The sequence below is a fragment of the Schistocerca cancellata genome, chromosome 5 (genome assembly GCF_023864275.1).
Source record: "Schistocerca cancellata isolate TAMUIC-IGC-003103 chromosome 5, iqSchCanc2.1, whole genome shotgun sequence".
NCBI classification, from domain to species: domain Eukaryota; kingdom Metazoa; phylum Arthropoda; class Insecta; order Orthoptera; family Acrididae; genus Schistocerca; species Schistocerca cancellata.
In genome coordinates this window covers 734,704,042-734,723,765 of record NC_064630.1, presented here as the reverse complement: position 1 = coordinate 734,723,765, position 19,724 = coordinate 734,704,042, and the positions used below count along the sequence as shown (strand labels likewise).

Sequence of the window (19,724 nt, the reverse complement as noted above, 5' to 3'; positions counted from 1 at the left end):
AATTGTAATGTGTAAAAGTAAAACTGTCAATTTATGCTTAAAAGTCATTAGTTTTAGAGTGAAAGCAAATTTAAATACACTCCTGGAAATTGAAATAAGAACACCGTGAATTCATTGTCCCAGGAAGGGGAAACTTTATTGACACATTCCTGGGGTCAGATACATCACATGATCACACTGACAGAACCACAGGCACATAGACACAGGCAACAGAGCATGCACAATGTCGGCACTAGTACAGTGTATATCCACCTTTCGCAGCAATGCAGGCTGCTATTCTCCCATGGAGACGATCGTAGAGATGCTGGATGTAGTCCTGTGGAACGGCTTGCCATGCCATTTCCACCTGGCGCCTCAGTTGGACCAGCGTTCGTGCTGGACGTGCAGACCGCGTGAGACGACGCTTCATCCAGTCCCAAACATGCCCAATGGAGGACAGATCCGGAGATCTTGCTGGCCAGGGTAGTTGACTTACACCTTCTAGAGCACGTTGGGTGGCACGGGATACATGCGGACGTGCATTGTCCTGTTGGAACAGCAAGTTCCCTTGCCGGTCTAGGAATGGTAGAACGATGGGTTCGATGACGGTTTGGATGTATCGTGCACTATTCAGTGTCCCCTCGACGATCACCAGTGGTGTACGGCCAGTGTAGGAGATCGCTCCCCACACCATGATGCCGGGTGTTGGCCCCGTGTGCCTCAGTCGTATGCAGTCCTGATTGTGGCGCTCACCTGCACGGCGCCAAACACGCATACGACCATCATTGGCACCAAGGCAGAAGCGACTCTCATCGCTGAAGACGACACGTCTCCATTCGTCCCTCCATTCACGCCTGTCGTGACACCACTGGAGGCGGGCTGCACGATGTTGGGGCGTGAGCGGAAGACGGCCTAACGGTGTGCGGGACCGTAGCCCAGCTTCATGGAGACGGTTGCGAATGGTCCTCGCCGATACCCCAGGAGCAACAGTGTCCCTAATTTGCTGGGAAGTGGCGGTGCGGTCCCCTACGGCACTGCCTGGATCCTACGGTCTTGGCATGCATCCGTGCATCGCTGCGGTCCGGTCCCAGGTCGACGGGCACGTGCACCTTCCGCCGACCACTGGTGACAACATCAATGTACTGTGGAGACCTCACACCCCACGTATTGAGCAATTCGGCGGTACGTCCACCCGGCCTCCCGCATGCCCACTATACGCCCTCGCTCAAAGTCCGTCAACTGCACATACGGTTCACGTCCACGCTGTCGCGGCATGCTACCAGTGTTAAAGACTGCGATGGAGCTCCATATGCCACGGCAAACTGGCTGACACTGACGGCGGCGGTGCACAAATGCTGCGCAGCTAGCGCCATTCAACGGCCAACACCGCGGTTCCTGGTGTGTCCGCTGTGCCGTGCGTGTGATCATTGCTTGTACAGCCCTCTCGCAGTGTCCGGAGCAAGTATGGTGGGTCTGACACACCGGTGTCAATGTGTTCTTTTTTCCATTTCCAGGAGTGTAGAAGACTGACAGCAGAATACAAAGGTAAAATATCACAATTTGTGACAATTAAGAAAGAAAAAATATCATCTTATAGATTTATGTGTAGCAATGACAAATAGGGACACATGCAAGTTTGTGTACATAAGTGAGCAAATTACTTTCCATTTTGTCTTGTTTGTAATATGGAGCTTGAATTTTGATATGTTGTGGGTAATGCTAGGATCTAGACTATACAGTGCACTTCAGTGATTTTACTCAATGCAATCTAATTTACAGTTGTGTCAGGAATTTGAAGAATTGCACGTTTTGTGTCAGCTGTAGAAATTTATTGTTAATTTTCTACCCCTTTCATTCATATTGACAATCTTCAAAAGAATGAAGCAAAGCTGTACATTAACAAAGCATTTAGGAATAAAGATATGACTCACTGAAAGGCTGAAGTGCTGCATCGTTGATAGATACATAAATGAAAGGTACAGAGCTTTGCTACACTAGCTTTTGAAATGAAATTTGTTTCTCAAGCTGTAGGAGAAACATGTGCAGTGGTTGCAGCAGAGATGGTATATAACATGGCTGGTGGCACAGGTGGCCCAGCCTCTGTTGGGGTAGGACAAGCCCCTGATGGGACTGGACCAGGAGGTGCCCTGAGATGAGGGACTTCATACCCAAGATACGTCCATCCCCTCCCAGAGTGCTGTTCTGCTACCCATACACCTCCACAACATAGCCCATCTACATAACATTCCCATCCCCAGTCACCTGCTAAAGGGATCATACCCTTGTGGAAGACCCAGATGCAAGAGCTGATCTATCCGCCCAACCCACACCACCTACTCCAGTCACATCACAGGATTATCCTACCCCGTAAGGGGCTGGGCCACCAGTGAAAGCAGCCATGTTATATATCAGCTCTGCTGCAACCACTGCACAGCATTTCATATTGGTATGACAACCAACCAGCTATCAACCACAATGAATGTCCATCGTCAAACTGTTGCCAAAAACATGGTGGATCACCCAGTGGCACAACATGCAGCAGAGCACAACATGTGAGATTTCAGTGGCTGCTTCACAATCCATGCCCCATGGATCCTCCCGACCACCACTAGCTTTTCTGAGCTGCACAGATGGGGGCTATCCTTACAGTACATCCTTTGCTCCTGTAATCTCCCTGGTCTAAACCTAAGGTCTTCCCTACACCAGAGAGAGAAAGCTAGCACAAGGACGGCTCCCCTGTCTTCCATGAGCCGCTAGATGCTTCCTCCTAACCCCCTCCCTGCCTCCCACCTCTCTACATCCCTCACCCCACCCCCACACTGCACCCCCACCTCACCCCAGTACACACACTGTGGGCATTCCAAAAGCTAGCAAAGCAAAGCTCTCCACCTTTTGTTTGTGTATCTGTCTATGATAAGGCACTTGTGCCTTTTAGTGAGTCCTCTCTTTATTCCTAAATAGTACATTATTCTCAACCAGAACTTTCTGTGCATTATTAGAGCTGTACATTAGATGGATTTGCAACTCAACTTTCCAATAGATAAATTGAGAACTACCAGAGTCATAAAATATGAAGGCTATTCAGAAAGTAAGCTCCAATTGGAACTTAAACTAAAAACAACCATGATATACCATCAACAGGGTCAGGTGTTATTATGTCACAGGTTTCAAAATCATGGTTACTTGGCATGCAGAAACCACAACTAATTGTGCACTTTCAAGGAAGTATGGGGTCACAGAGGCTAATTTTTGGAGGTGAGAAAGGACAAAGCATGTCTGAAAAATGCTAAGTAGACTAGTAAAGCTTTCAGTGGCTCACAAAGTGGACATTTTCAAACTACTGAAATGGAAGTAGTGGCATTTATGCATGAGGAACATAAAGAAGGAATGGTAGTCTCCTGTGATGTCATACAAAATTAAGCACATGAATTGGCACAGGAACATGGTGTCCAATTTATAGTGAGCTTGTGATGGTGTACAAGCCTGATGTGATGCAGTGGACTTCTGGTATGGCATCAAACATCCCTTGCTCAGTGTCTTACACCATCATATGTGGAGAAATTGGTTGAGTGTCAATGGCACGTTATAACACTGAGAAAGGAGCATGCTTACCTGTTAGGGTAAATCAGATATACTGACCAGACTCCTCTTTACTTAGACATGCCAACCAGTACAACAGTGGAAGGAATGGGTGCCGAAAGCATATTGGTTCATATTAAGGGCAATGAGAAATTGTGAATCACCATGATGATGTGTGTTCCTGGCGAGGGAACAAAGATGCGACGCTACATCACTCTCAATCAAAAATCTATGCCAAAGGAAAAGCTGCTGTCTGATGTCATCTTTTGTTGCAGTAGAAAGGGATGGATCACCAGTTAGGTGATTATAGATTGGCTCTACACAGTCTGGAGTGGGAGGCCAGATGCTCTCCTAAAGAATCATGGGATGTTGAACCTTCATGCTTTCAAGGGGCATCTGATACCAGCAGTGAAGCCAGAAATCCTGAAATTAAATACAGATCTTGTCATTGTTGCAGAAGGCATGGCTTTGCAACTACAAGTGTTTAGACATGGTGATGAATAAGCCTTTTAAAGACATCTGAAGCATTTGTACAGCAGAATTGTTACTTCAATGAAGCCTTCAGTATCTCTAACTGTGGAATGGATCCAGACTGCCTGGACATGAATATCCAGTGCATCATTTGTGAATGGCTTTAAGAAGTGCTGTGTAACAAATGCATTAAATGGATGTGAAGACAGTTTTCTGTGGGAAGAAATGCAAGATAACCATGACAGTGCCAGTGACACTGCAGATTCTGTGGTGCATTCCTGTGAGAAGGGCTAAGTGGTATCTGTATCTGACTAAGGGAGGTCTTTCTCTGATTTAATTTTCTGTATAGTGGTACTTTCATTGTGTCCTTCAATTACCTGTAATAAGGTAACCATTTGTAAGTTTTCAAAATAAACCTAATATGTCTACATATGTTTTTCTCTAATCCCTTGTTGAACAAATCTGTCATCTTGCACTCAGAGTGATCTTGGATTTAGAGATGTTGTTGTTGTTGTGGTCTTCAGTCCTTAGACTGGTTTGATGCAGCTCTCCATGCTACTCTATCCTGTGCAAGCTTCTTCATCTCCCAGTACCTACTGCAACCTACATCCTTCTGAATCTGCTTAGTTTATTCATCTCTTGGTCTCCCTCTGCAATTTTTACCCTCCACACTGCCCTCCAATACTAAATTGGTGATCCCTCAATGCCTCAGAATATGCCCTACCAACCGATCCCTTCTTCTAGTCAAGTTGTGCCACAAATTTCTCTTCTCTCCAATTCTATTCAATACCTCGTCATTAGTTATGTGATCTACCCATCTAATCATCAGCATTATTCTGTAGCACCACATTTTGAAAGCTTCTATTCTCTTCTTGTCCAAACTATTTATCATCCATGTTTCACTTCCATACATGGCTACACTCCATACAAATACTTTCAGAAACGACTTCCTGACACTTAAATTTATACTCGATGTTAACAAATTTCTCTTCTTCAGAAACGATTTCCTTGCCATTGCCAGTCTACATCCTCTCCACTTCGACCATCATCAGTTATTTTGCTCCCCAAATAGCAAAACTCCTTTACTACTTTAAGTGTCTCATTTTCTAATCTAATTCCCTCAGCATCACCCGACTTAATTCGACTACATTCCATTATCCTTGTTTTGCTTTTGTTGATGTTCATCTTATATCCTCCTCTCAAGACACCATCCATTCCGTTCAACTGCTCTTCCAAGTCCTTTGCTGTCTCTGACAGAATTACAATGTCATCGGCGAACCTCAAAGTTTTTATTTCTTCTCCATGGATTTTAATACCTACTCCAAATTTTTCTTTTGTTTCCTTTACTGCTTGCTCAATATACAGATTGAATAACATCGGGGAGAGGCTACAACCCTGTCTTACTCCCTTCCCAACCACTGCTTCCCTTTCATGTCCCTCGACTCTTATAACTGCCATCTGGTTCCTGTACAAATTGCATATAGCCTTTCGCTCCCTGTATTTTACCCCTGCCACCTTTAGAATTTGAAAGAGAGTATTCCAGTCAAGATTGTCAAAAGCTTTCTCTAAGTCTACAAATGCTAGAAACGTAGGTTTGCCTTTCCTTAATCTTTCTTCTAAGATAAGTCGTAAGGTCAGTATTGCCTCACGTGTTCCAGTATTTCTACGGAATCCAAACTGATCTTCCCCGAGGTCGGCTTCTACTAGTTTTTCCATTCGTCTGTAAAGAATTCGTGTTAGTACTTTGCAGCTGTGGCTTATTAAACTGATTGCTCGGTAATTTTCACATCTGTCAACACCTGCTTTCTTTGGGATTGGAATTATTATATTCTTCTTGAAGTCTGAGGGTATTTCACCTGTTTCATACATCTTGCTCACCAGATGGTAGAGTTTCGTCAGGACTGGCTCTCCCAAGGCCATCAGTAGTTCCAATGGAATGTTGTCTACTCAGGGGGCCTTGTTTCGACTCAGGTCTTTCAGTGCTCTGTCAAACTCTTCACGCAGTATCGTATCTTCCATTTCATCTTCATCTACATCCTCTTCCATTCTCCTGCCATCATTTGGTGAGTAGATTTTTTTTGCCTATCCAATTATATTTTCAAAAACTGATATTTCTGTTGATACAAGTACAAACATGGACATATTTCCCACTGATGGCATGTGAGGTATTGTTGGTGTCATTCTGCAACCCAGTCCTGAGAATGGCTTAGTTAGTGATTCAAAAAGAGTATCAGAGCATGTGTCCCACCAGGCTGACTCAGTTTTTCTCAGGTATATCAAACTGATTTCTTAATGGTCATGGAGGGCTCTGACTGCCAGGTCATCATTCTGTCCCTGCTTCAGTCTAGCCATCTCCAGCTCGTTCATGCATCACACTGGGGGATGACACACATGAAAGCATTGACCAGGTGCCACATTTACTGACCCAAAATCGATTCCAACATTGAAAGCATGTGACACTCCTGGTGTGTCTGCCTCCTAAATTGGATGTCCCCAGCACAGTGTTTTTCATCATGGCTCTGCCCTGACCACTCATGGGAGTGTGTCCACGTCATATTTTCTAGGTTGTTTCACAGAACTATGTGGATGTTGGTCTAGGACATGTTCCTTTCTGTATATGGCACGCATGCTGTCAGCTGCCACCCCTGCTACCATTCATGACCTTGAAATTTTTTTTGCCATTTAGGGGCCACCTTGTAACCTGCTGTTGTACATTAGGGCCCAGGTTACATTGATTAAGTTCCAAGCCCCTGTCGCTGTGGTGTGGAATCAACCATCTGATCATCCACCCCTTTTTCATTCTGTCTCCAACGTAGAGGCAAAGCAGATGATCCACACATTTTAAACCTAGATGCAGAAGGGCTTGCAGACGACATAGATCAAAGATCCTTTGCACAGCTTCCTTGTGAGGTATAGGTCCATGCTCATCAGCATCAGTCTGGCTGAAATCCTGCACAGGCACTAGCAATGAATGCTGTTCAATCACCTGTGTCCCATGCAGAGTGCCCATTCTCTATGCAGGCCCATATACATGTGGGGTGCCTGTGTTTGGCTACACACATTCGATTGACCTCTGGGGTGGACCCCAGGGATAATCGTAAATCAAGATGGGCCATAAGCTGTTTGGTGTTGTGGTTGAGCGTGTTGCCTGACATCATCTTTATGTGTAAATGTATTTTCATGAAGACAGAATTTTTCTAAAGCCTTTTTCCAGTCAGAAAACCCTACAGAAGTAAATGCATCTTCTTTTTTTGGAGAAAATTATCTTCTTTTTTTGGAGAAAATTATCTTCTTTTTTTGGAGAAAATTGTAATAGGTTTTTAACAGTTGCCTCTTTGCAGGTTTTGCAAAAATATTTTTCAGTAGATGCATCATATTCTAGCCATGTATATTTGATCAACCAAGACTTCTGAAATGATCCTCCCTTACTGGATTGTCCAGGTTTCAGCTGTGAATGGTTCTTGCCTGAAGATGACGAGGCAGTTGACAACACAATAATTGTTGAAGGTTGACCTGCAGTATCATCAACTCCCAAGTGCGCCTTTTTGGTAACAAATTTATCCATTGCAAACTTGGTTCACAATATGCTAAGAGACTAAAGTAAACAAATAAAATACAGTCATATAAAATATTCCACTAGACACTAAAGTCGGAACACAAAACGCGTTTGCAGTATGCACTGAACAAAACTATCCGCACTGAATGACTACAACAGCAGGTGGGCTTTATATAGCCACGGTGTCATAATGTCTCGAAGCATCAAGGCAATGCGAGGCAGAATGTTCCAGGTGCTTCTGCTCCAGTCCTTTTGATGTTGCTGTGGCCACTGGCACCAGACTTTAACCAAAGGTTCGCGCACTTGGACAAATTCTAAGTGTGCCCGCAGCACCATAACACTATCATGATTCACATCACTCATTTTCAGTTAACCTGCTTACTACAGCAGTAACTCATTGCTGAATGTATTTTAAAAGGTAACTATTATCAAACAAGGAAAGTAAAGAATTCTAACATAATTTTGTAATTTTACAAATTATAATATAACTAATAATTTTCTTAAATTATTGGGTGGCTCCATCTGTCCAAAAGAATTTTTGAGAGGGCTTGGGCCCCATGGAGTTGGCGCCTGTACACGTACGTCACCTTACTCAGATAATAAATCTACTTGGAAGAAAATTTGGAATTTTGCATTTTTAGAATAACTAACACACAGGATTCCTTCTCAAGGTGAACACCACGTCTCTGCTTAGACTTCCAGGTATCTGAACTTGTTTGCCAGTATTGGATCTGCACCCATGTCATCACCTTTTGTGGAGAACACTCTTACTGTCTGAGATGTTGCTCATAGAGTGCTCAGAGATTCAGTCTGTCAAGGCATCACTTCTGTTTGTCCAAACTTCACAGATGTTGACCTGCATTACTTTACGGATCAAAACTCTTGAAAAAAATGTGATTTGTGTCAGAGGCTATGAGATATTATTGAAACAAGTCCTGTACTATCTGAAATACGTAATGCACCACAAACACAAAGAAGTTTTGCAGAGAAAATGTGTGAAATATGCCATTGTTAACCCCCCCCCCCCCCCCTCACTCCTTTAAAAAAGGTGATAGAAGAGATGTCTATAACTACTGACCTGTTTCACTACTGACATTATTTCCCAAAATTTTTGAGAATGTAATGTATTCTACAATAATATCTCCCCTGAGCCACAATGATATGCTCAGCAAATCTCAGTTTACATTTCTGATGATTTTGTCTGGTGAGAATGCGATTTACATGCTCAATAGCCAAAATCTAAAACTGTTGAATAACAAATAGTGCTGGTTGGTATTTTCTATGACTTATCTAAGGCATTTAACTGTGTGAATCATTATATTCTCCTAGATAAACTGAAGTTTTATGGGATGGATGATATACCAAACCAATGGATAGTGTCATATGTAACTAGAAGAAGGCAGGAAGTTGCATTTAGTAACTCGACCAATGTTAGCAGGGGAGATTCTCCAGATGGAGGAGAAATCATGTATGGGGTTCTCAATTCTCAGTCTTAGGTCCACTAATGTTCCTCATACATGTAAACGATCTCCCGCCAAATATATAACAGACAGAATTAGTTCTTTTTGCAGATGGCACTTGTATTGTGAACAATCCAAGCATACATACAGCAACATAAGACAAGGCCAACAATGTCCTTAAAAGTATCATTGACTGGTTTCTGTGAGCAGTCTCAGTTCTGCACATCTGGAAGTACAATGCCAGTGATAAGTGCAACACACGGTGAAGAAATAATAAATAGATTGGACACTTCAAAATTCTTAGATGTCCATACTTATGAGAATTTAAACTGGAAAATGGACATTTTGGAACTCCTAAAACAACGTAGTTCAGCCACATTTGTGCTTTGAGTCATCGCAAATCATTAAGTTGATATTTTGCGTATTTTCATTCAATAATGTCATATGGTGAAAATACGCAAAATATCAACTTAATGATTTGCAATGACTCAATAATGTCTTATGGTGCAGTAGGCACTGGGAGATGAAGAGGCTAGCACAGGATAGAGTAGCATGGAGAGCTGCATCAAACCAGTCTCAGGACTGAAGACCACAACAACAACGTCATATGGTATAATACTGTGGGGTAACTCATCATTAAGAAAGAAAGTTTTCATTTCTCAAAAACACACTGTAAAAATAATATTTGGTCTTGTAGAAATCTATTTAAGGAGCAGGGGATTCTGACTACTGTTTCACAGTATACTTATTCCCTCATGAAAATTATTGTAAATAATACACTGCAGTTCAAAAGGATCAATTATGTACATAATTACAATAGCAGAAGAAAAAAATGACATTTTCTACCCTAAATTAATGTTGTCTTTAGCACAAAAGGGGTGCATAATCCTTAAACTAAAATTTTTGATCACTTACCCAGTGATACCCTCTGCCGTGCACCATATGGAAGTTTTCAGAGTATTTATGTAGATGTAGGTATAAAATGTCTGGCAGACAGCAAAGTAAAATTTTAAAACAAACTGAAAAAGTTTCTCCCTGATAACTCCTATTCCATACAAGAATTTCTATTATTGTAATGTGTAAAAGGTGGTGGTTGGAATTGATAACTCATCTATATGTTTAATAATGATGATGTTGTTGTTGATGATGATGATGATGATGATGATGATGATGATGATGAAGAACAAAAGAACTTGTTAAACATATAGCCATATTTAGAAAATAATTCGTGATGTAAATGTAATATGACTTGTTCCACACAATATGATTTATTATGCAAATATCCATAAAACATGAAACAAACTACCTAACTATCTGACATCCAGCACTCCTTTGTACCTGGAATTCCCATTAGACAGTGAATTCATGTTCTAGGTGGCCACATCTTATGTCTGGTGGGAAAACAGCCATTGATTATAAAATCCATGATGTGTCATATAAATTGCTGTGTGTCAAGGGCACCAATAACTGCACCCCCACCTCCTTGCTTTCAGGAAAAGAAAAAGGATCTAGTGCAGTTACTTGCTTTTCTTTCAATAAAATGATTTAAAAGTCAGTATTATGCTGGTTTTTAACAGGGTCAGAATGAATTTTTTTTATGATTACTTACAAGTTGCCATTAATCTTCCAAAACATTAAAAATACTCCATACCCCTAGGTCTAGCCCCCTCCCCCTCCAAATAAAATATTGTATGGGGGCTTTTGCTGTATGTTACTTTCTATTTGGCTCAGTTTTCAGTTAGTTGATAAATTTATCAACTCACTATTTTACAGTGAGCTATTAACAACATGTAATTGCTGGATATAGTTATAATGTAATTTTATACTTTTCTATATGAGGTAATTTCTATGGAATTTTAGACCCTAACTGTTCATCCATCACCTTGCAGGTATGACAGAACACCTCTGATAGATGCAGTAAACAATGATCAGCATGAAATAATAAAATTACTGAGACAAGCTGGTGCTCATTTACATGGCAACCCAAGAACTATTGGGGAACACCTCTGCAGGTGACTAAGCAAATTTGAATATACAATAGAACAAACCTCCTAAAGAGTGAAAACTCACAATCATATCTTAAATTTCACAGTGCAGCAGCAAGAGGCAATATAAACCGGCTTAAGTCGTATCATTTAGCAGGAGCAGATCTTGAACAGCCAGATTTAAGTGACCGTACTGCCTTACATCTGGTAAGTACATAAGTAACAGAGGAGAAAATACAAGTTTCAAATAATTCTTCTTCTTATAATGGGTTCTCGAGATGTGAGGAAATAGTGTTGAGACAAGAGCATCCAAGTGTGAGGGATGAATAAATGAACAAAGCACATGCTATTCTGAGACATGTCCTTGTAATACTTACATAATCACTGTTGTTTTAAATCAGATAAAGTAAATAAGATTTTCCTACAGTTGAAAGTTACGCTATTCATTACGCTCAAGATCACATACATTTATAATGTATTGCATTAAAGACAGGCCCATTGTATGAAGACTACTTACAAACCATGTACAAGAAAACAGCTGATGTTCTCTTGTTTGGCAATAACTCATTATTGTTTGGATTTTTTTCAGTAACTTATGAAAATTATGGAGATTTACAAATAATAAGGGACGTTTCCACATGCTGTTATAAGCAAAAATTGTGTGCATCGTAATGATCTACAATAATTATTTTTGTTCCTGTAACTACGAGATGTTCAGGAAGGCATAATAGACTAATTTGATTCTGCTTCCAAAGTCATGTAGCCTATAAGAAGGTCATTTACTTTGTATTTCACTACTCTGTTACGTCAACCCCAGGGCCCTCACAACTCTTTTCCGAGAGTGTGTGGGGCCCCAGCCATCGCCACAATTCTTTCAATTTCTGTGTCATTATCCAATTATTTGACTACTTTTTTCACTTTGACTCAATCTTTACAAGTGCCCTATTCAATGTCGACTTGACTATAGCTCCAGTGCCTGCTTTTGGTTAGTCAGTTTTACTTATTTGTCAAAGCCTACACTCCTTTTGGCTTATTCACAAATGTTATCAGGTACCAAGTTTGAATTCCACTTTATTTTCAAAACTTTTTTTTAGTAGTACAGGTCATGTGATGAAGGTCACCTAATACACAATATGCTAGCCAGTCCATGTGGGAGGTCATCAAGAACCCATACAGTAGTATCCTCCTGACTTTAGAGGGGATGCACTGCTAGTGTCTATGCTTTTTCCTCCTCATGAAGGCTGAGGAGGATATGTCTGTCTTATTTGGGACAATGGAACTCAGAGCAACAACTTCTGTGCCAGTGGACCATTTTTAAGTAGGGTGGCTCCCATGATGAGAGCCTCCAGCTGGAGTGACACCATGGTGGAACAGTTGCAATGAAGACTACTAAGTTGAACCACGCTGGTAGCCCTGTGGCTCCAGCAATCTCATCAGAGCAGTTGACTCGCTTTAATGCAGGATGATATAATACCAGTATGTTTCCCTCATTAGATGTGAATTGAGATGAAAATTGACATGTCATACAGGGAGAGAAATATCTGTCTCAGTTTGCTAGTTTGTACCAGGACTTCTTTAAAGACATTATTTTATATGGAGGAAATTGAAGACAATCAGGTGAAGTTACCTCGATATACAAAATGTAGAATGGATGCATACTTCGTGAATCGGCATCCTCCACTCTTGTCCAGGGATTATTAATCTCAGACAAACGTGATGACATCCCTGTCACAACTACCCCACACAGGAATCAAAATATCATCAGTTTTCCACAGAGACCTTCTGCTTCAGATGGATGTTGAATTTTGTACTAATTTAGAATGTAGTGGTGTCTATTTTGTTTGCCGGGTTCAATGAGGGCCTACAGATGACAAAGAAGACACTGTTGCATTTATCTTGGGTTCTGGGGTTAGCTTATTTTGGTTCGCTTACTTCTGGATGTATTTAAGATTATGCTTTCTCTGGTGGAATGTAAAATCTTATGCACCATTTGCCTTGAGATGCTTCAAGTATATGAAATTTGGCCACATGCCATCCAGTTGTACAAATGAAACTATCTGTGGATACTGTGGACGACCACGACATGTGGCTGCCACCTGGGTACAGCTGCCTTACTGCACCAGTTACTGTGAGGATCATTCCCTCTCATCACCAACCTCCTATGTCACAAGAAGGGAATGTAAGATCAATGAGGATAAATATCTGCTCTTCCTCCTCACCACTGGGTTCTAGTGGTCATCTCATCATCTCCTTTTCTGTGAGGAAGGCAACTACTCCTACCCCTCTCCCATTACCTCTACATTTGTGATGGGGCCTTGGTGCCCCTCCATCCATATAAAGAAGATCTATATGTGATCCTGGCCCTTCTACCCAAACCTTCACGACACCATGCCCTTATGGCAATCAGCAGCTGCAAGAGGTATGGACACTGGGCCATAAGAACAGTCTTCTCTTCATCTGTATCAGGTGTGTATCCGGATACTACTACTAATGAATCAAAATAACTTATTATTATTATTATTATTATTATTATTAATGGTGGTGGTGGTGGTGGTGGTGGTGGTGGTGGTGGTGGTGGTGGTGATAAGGAGGAAGGAGCAAAACAAGAAAGAACCAAAGGTGATGGCAAACCTGGCAGCTTCAGCTCCCCTCACTTCCCCTTCTGCAAGTATTGAAATAAGGCAGTAGATGGCAAACAGCAGGTGGCATTAACCCAAACTGAATCATGATTAACCATTCAGTTATTTTGGCACTGCCATGACACACATACACACAAATGTAATCCAGTGGAGTTGACACGGCCATTGTTGTCACCTTGTTGAGCTGAAACATTTTCTCTTACTTTACTTAGTGGTTTGCATAACTCTTCAGGAAATCAGATTCCCTTCAATGTATTCACCTATTTGACATAATTATCCAGTCTGTTATGAGAACAGAGTTGACTCTGAGATATCCTCCAATGGAGTGCATATGATGGTGCTTGCCATCACATCTAGTGAGCAAATACCACTTAATACCATGATGGAAGCAGTGGCAGCTCACATAATGGCAAATAAAGAATTCACTCTTTGAAGTGTCTTCCTCACCCCAGGGGGAGGGGACATATTGTGAGATCATTGATTTTATCTCCCAGCTACTCTCAGACTTTCATTTAATTGGTGATTATAATGACCATAATGCTGTACAGGATAGTTTAACTACTGTGGTAATTTATTAAAGTGGGTTTCTTAAATCTAGACCTTTGCATATTGAATAACAGCTTCTCTACTCACTTTATTACAGCACATAGATCCATTTCAACTATCAACCTCACAACACTTATGTGATGACCTCAGTGATAGTGATCATCACCCACTTGTTTTATCTCGTCCACACTGATATTCAGCTGGACACCCACTGTAATAAATACTGAAGAATTTTAAAGGGGCATATTTTTAGCTATTCCCTAACACTTTTGTGCCTCCTCTAAGAGTACTGAAGAGACCCTGAGACATACAAACATAAAGATCTTACTCTCAATGGAATTAGTCGTACCACTTTCCTCAAGATCTCCACATCAGAGACCAGTGGATGCTGGAGATCATCAAAGCCATTAAATACTGCAGAAGGGCATTCTTAACTATTCTCCATAAAATGACTGTGACACCATTTTGACTGACGTAGTTCAGCCAATTTGCATACCTTCCTCATAAATCAGTCTCTCTATTAGTGAAAACCATACCAAAATCCCTATTGTAGTTTCTGAGATTAGCTCAAATATAAAGACAGAACCACAGTGGCAGAGTTCACTTTATGCATGTATAGAATAGAAGAAGAAAAAATATATTGGAAAGATGTTGAAGGAGACCAATGGCAGAGAGCACATGAGCATATTGTACAGAACCTATGCTAGTAAATGTACATGAAGCATCATTATTAATCAAGTTTATGTTACCTATTTTCATGTTTGCTCCCCCCCCCCCCCCCCCCTGCCCCCTGCACCCACGCGCGCGTGCGCACACACACACACACACACACACACACACACACACACACACCACCAACTACTCTCTCTGGTCTTTCCTTTCTTGGGGGAGGATCATATGGTACTTTTTGTGAAAAGTAAATATTGATGTTCCTGAATTTATCAAATTTATTTTTGTTTAGTGATAGAATAATGATTCTCTCTCTCTCACCTTATTTTAGATCTATGTGGCGATGCTATGCTGATTATATTTATATGTTTTGACGATGCCATTATGGCCTTATCATTTTAGCACATGGTGTACATAAAGGTAAGTTTCACTGTATTTTATCTGTGCATTTCCCTGGTTGTATGATAGTATATTGTGATATGTATTGCTGTATTATGTTGAAAGACACACTGCTCACTAGGTGTATGTATTTGTATATTGTAGATCTGAGCATGGTCATTACGGACTGAAACCTATCATCGTCTAAAGAATTGATATTGTGATCAAAGACTGGAATAAAAAGTATTAAGTGGGTAGTGACAGACACAGGAGAATATTGCAAGGAAATGTGACAAAGAGAAGCATAAGGTGTGACATGGATTTTGTAGAAGTTGATTAGCCAAAGATAAGTGTGTCTGGCTGGTGTGAGGAGAAAAGTGGATAGGATGGTCCATACTACAGGATATGCCTTCAGAGAATTTTTACCCTTTTGGGAAAATTGGCTATGTATTCCTGTGCAGGACAGTTTGAGATGATTTATGTGAGAAGATACAGTTCTTTTGTGTTTTTCACAGTCACACAAGGAACAAAATATCTATCTCATAATATTCCGAAAATGTCATTCAGTTTTAAATATTGGCATAACTGATTAATGTACTTAAGATTTGCTGGGAATATCATAATTAAAATCAATAAGTGACACATGTGAAAGTATACAACAGAAGCAAAACTGTTCCAGAAGACATTGGCCCATAAACAAGCCATTTGCAAGATAATTAAGAATGTGTGGTTAAAATGTGCCACTGACTATACTTTGGAATATTTCCCTAGTTGGTACATATTATTTGAAATATCAACTTTTTGATTAAATCCCCATCAAAGGGGGCTCCACTTATGGTGTACCTTAACAAGAAATTCAGTACTATATCAGCACATTACGTGTTTTCATTTACTGTTCTCTCATACCTATTAAAGGAGGTGTTCCACGTGTTGCTTTTGCATTGGATCATGTTGCAAATATTAACAAGATGTACTATTCACTGCTTCAGTTCCTTGTGTGGATCTTCTGATATGATCCCAGATAGAGAAATACAGAGGATTAACGTCAGGTGATCTTGGAGGCCAAGGTGCAGGCCCTGATCACCTATCCCTCATGGACTATATTGTTATGTTAGATGTATTGCATTAGCAATAAAATGTGCCCATATCAAATCAAGCATAAATGACATTCTCCAACAAAAGGCCCTGGGTGACATTTGAGATCAATCAGATGAGAACTTAATGGAAAAGTTAACTTAGGAATGACATATTGTAACACATGAAGCTGCTTTATAGTTTATTTTTAATTAAAAATTATAGTTTATTTTTAATTAAAAATAAACTATATAGCAGTTTTATGAGTTAAATATGTAATTTATAAGATTTATCAAAGTTGTGGAACAAAATCAACAAAAATTATCTTGAAAAATTTACATTTCAAATGCATTTGTACTAACTGGGGCAATATTTCATATCAAAGTCTGTGGCAGCTTGTAATCCCAAATTCACAATTATTTTGCAAATGGCTTGTTTGAAGACTTATGTTTACTGGAATGTTTTTGTTTCTACCATTGTATATTTTAACCCGTGTCAGTGTTCATCATGATACACTCTGAATTTACCAAGCATCTGCATCTGTGTAATGTATAGCACCTCTTGCATTTGTTAATGAGTTCATAATCAACTTTTTACTTCTGTAAATGTAATGTGATTAATGAATTGTTTTGTTTTTCAGGCTGCACTTCATGGTCATGTTGATTGTGTATCCTTCTTGCTAGTAAATAATGTACATAAGGATGCAAAAGATCTTCTTGGCCACACCCCAACAGATTTGGCTACAGCTATGAATCACACTGATGTTCTTGAATTGCTTCATTTTACGGAACCTGATGACAATACAGATGAAAATGAATTCGGCAAATACCTTTGAAAGTGACTAAACAGGCAGGGGGGACTTAATGAAAGCCACAGCTGCATTAGGTGTGATGGTTATGGACAGTGGAAATGTGACTTTGAAACTTGGAAGTTAAAAAGCAATATTAATTTTGTAGTAACTAATGCAGTTATATGAGGAATTACTTAGTGTCTGAAGATTATTTACCATTTTTTGTGTAAAAATCAGGGTAACTGAGACCATATATTTCATTTGTACATGTAATTATTATCACCAGTTCAGGGAACATTGTATGGATTCATCAGATGACATGCTTTATTACTGAACAGTAAAATAAAGGTTACAGAAGTAACACTTGGAACATGGGCAGTGAAGTAGAATGAGTTGCAGTAATGATTGTTTTATAACTGCAAGAATTTTTGGTGGAAATGAGGTGACTTCCAGACCAGAGGCAATGTAACTGCCAACTTTCCTTTCTCTGTGTACGGTTGCTGAACATACAAGCACCTTCTCAAATATTTTGAAATTAAGATCCTTGTTACTACTTTATATTTTCTAGTTTGCAATTAATCTGTGCAGTTGTACAGTTCATAGTAATGCATTGAGAGCTGATATTAATTAATGCACTTGTGATGTCTTTTAAGTTATCTCAGTTGTATCAATGAACTCATATATTAAATTACTGAACAGAAAGTGCCGTAAGACACTAGTTCTAGACTCATTAAAATGAAACTGAACAGATGAGTCATTGCTTGCATCTGCTTTTATAACAAGAAAGACATACCAATATAGTGGTATATAGCCTCAGCATAATGTTTTAGTAGTTGCTGTGGCTATTTTCCATACAAACTTCAGAAATTATTTTGTACATATTTATATATAATAAGCAAACTACCTTTGTGAGAGGTATTAGGTAATAAATTCTTTATAAGCCAGATGTATTTTGCATTGATTTGAAAACTCCATTTACTTGTTTTGTTATAATGTTATACATTTTTTTTGTTTCACATGTATTTTGTAGATTTATGACATGTAGGTTGAGTAGTTTTGTTACCGTGTTCTTTGCGTCTACATCAGTACCACATGATGTACTATATGATGTACTATATGATGGAACATACATAGTATACCACTATAATTTTTCCCATGTGATGATTGAGAACAACCAGTACAACTCAAGCAAAATTTACCAGTTTGCTGCAATGTGACAGCCTATAGCCTTTTGACTTACCAGGGTAGTAATCATAAGTAAACTGAAATAGTGGTAGCAGCAGGAATCAAACCCTAATCGATGAATTGCCAGTCAGTATGCTTGATCACTCAGGTATGGTATCATTACATCAACTGCTCCTCAAAACCCCTCATGCTTAATGCTTACACAGTATATTACACACACTTTCAAATAAAAGTACTGACTTGGTGCTGAGCAACAAGCAAACAAGCACCCTCAGTGCTGGCAGGGACTGTGTCACATGAGAGCGTGCACAGTCTGAAATGGACAACTGTATCCCTTCTCTGCGTTGATCATATAGCATGGCTGACCATGAATTCAGCACTCATTACTGGTTTCTAGTTATTGCAGCAAGAGCACTACAAAACGTGTTTTCATCCATTTGATTCGCATAAGAGCACACATTTGAAGAGCAAGGGCATAATTTTAATGCAATTTTTGGCTTGCATTCAAAATAAAATGGCTCAATTTTAGTATGATATTTACAGTTTGCTGTAGCACATTAGCACATAACTGGCAATCACTGAGATCAATAGCCATTAGTATGTCCTAGTGTCTACAATTTTGCGATCATTTAAACAGGAAATGTAAATAGAACAAAAGCATACACTTGATGCCTGATTCTGGAATGTATATTTTGAAACTGTAAGTTTACCACTTACAGTTTCCTTTACATTTACCTTTCTATGATACATGATGTCATTGTGGAAGTGCCCATTAGAGTAATATGGAGTATTTCTATGATGCTCTCATACCCACAAAGCAAAATATTTGATGAATTCCACAGTTTTACTTTTGATAATCAGTCTCTTCCATGAATCCAAGTTAGTAGGGATTCAGAACCCAAGAGGTGATGAATCTACAGTAAATTACATTGCCAAAAATAGGAATATCCATCCCCAGTCAGTAATAAATGTTAGGAGTCTAAACTCTGGCAGCATAGAGTGTCTTCACAGCCTGCTTACAACAAAAACCAGATTGTAAGATGGAAGGAACAAGAATGCTAAAGCACCAATCTTAAAAGAAGAAAAGTTGGGTATGGAATTACTGTGGAGCATATCTACAAAAAATTAAAAAGAAATAAAAAAAAAAATTAGTAGCGAAAATAAAACAGAATGGCAGTAATGCAGAGCATAATGTATATTAAGGTTTGAAAAAATCAAGGAAAATATTGCTGCAGCAGCTCAAGAATAATTAGGACATGAGTTATAAGCCATGATTAGGGGAGGGGGGGGGGAGACAGAACTCTACTGTTTTGCAAAGAGATTAAAGAAGTGCGTGTAAAAAGAGATGGGCCTATTTGAAATATGAAACACAAAAAACACAAGAGTCATATGAAGATTGCAAAAGAACTTTCA

The 19,724-nt window shown here is 39.8% G+C and overlaps 1 protein-coding gene across 1 annotated transcript in view; it reads left to right on the top strand.

The window, feature by feature from the left end:
- LOC126187783 (L-asparaginase-like) overlaps positions 1-18,065 on the top strand; it is a 322,364-nt gene extending 304,299 nt beyond the window's left edge. Inside the window, exons 11-13 of the mRNA XM_049929055.1 lie at positions 10,935-11,057; positions 11,138-11,237; positions 16,977-18,065. Coding sequence (XP_049785012.1) covers positions 10,935-11,057; positions 11,138-11,237; positions 16,977-17,171 — 418 coding nt within the window. The 3' untranslated portion in view covers positions 17,172-18,065. The remainder of the gene's footprint in view (positions 1-10,934; positions 11,058-11,137; positions 11,238-16,976) is intronic.
- Positions 18,066-19,724: the final 1,659 nt, after the last annotated feature.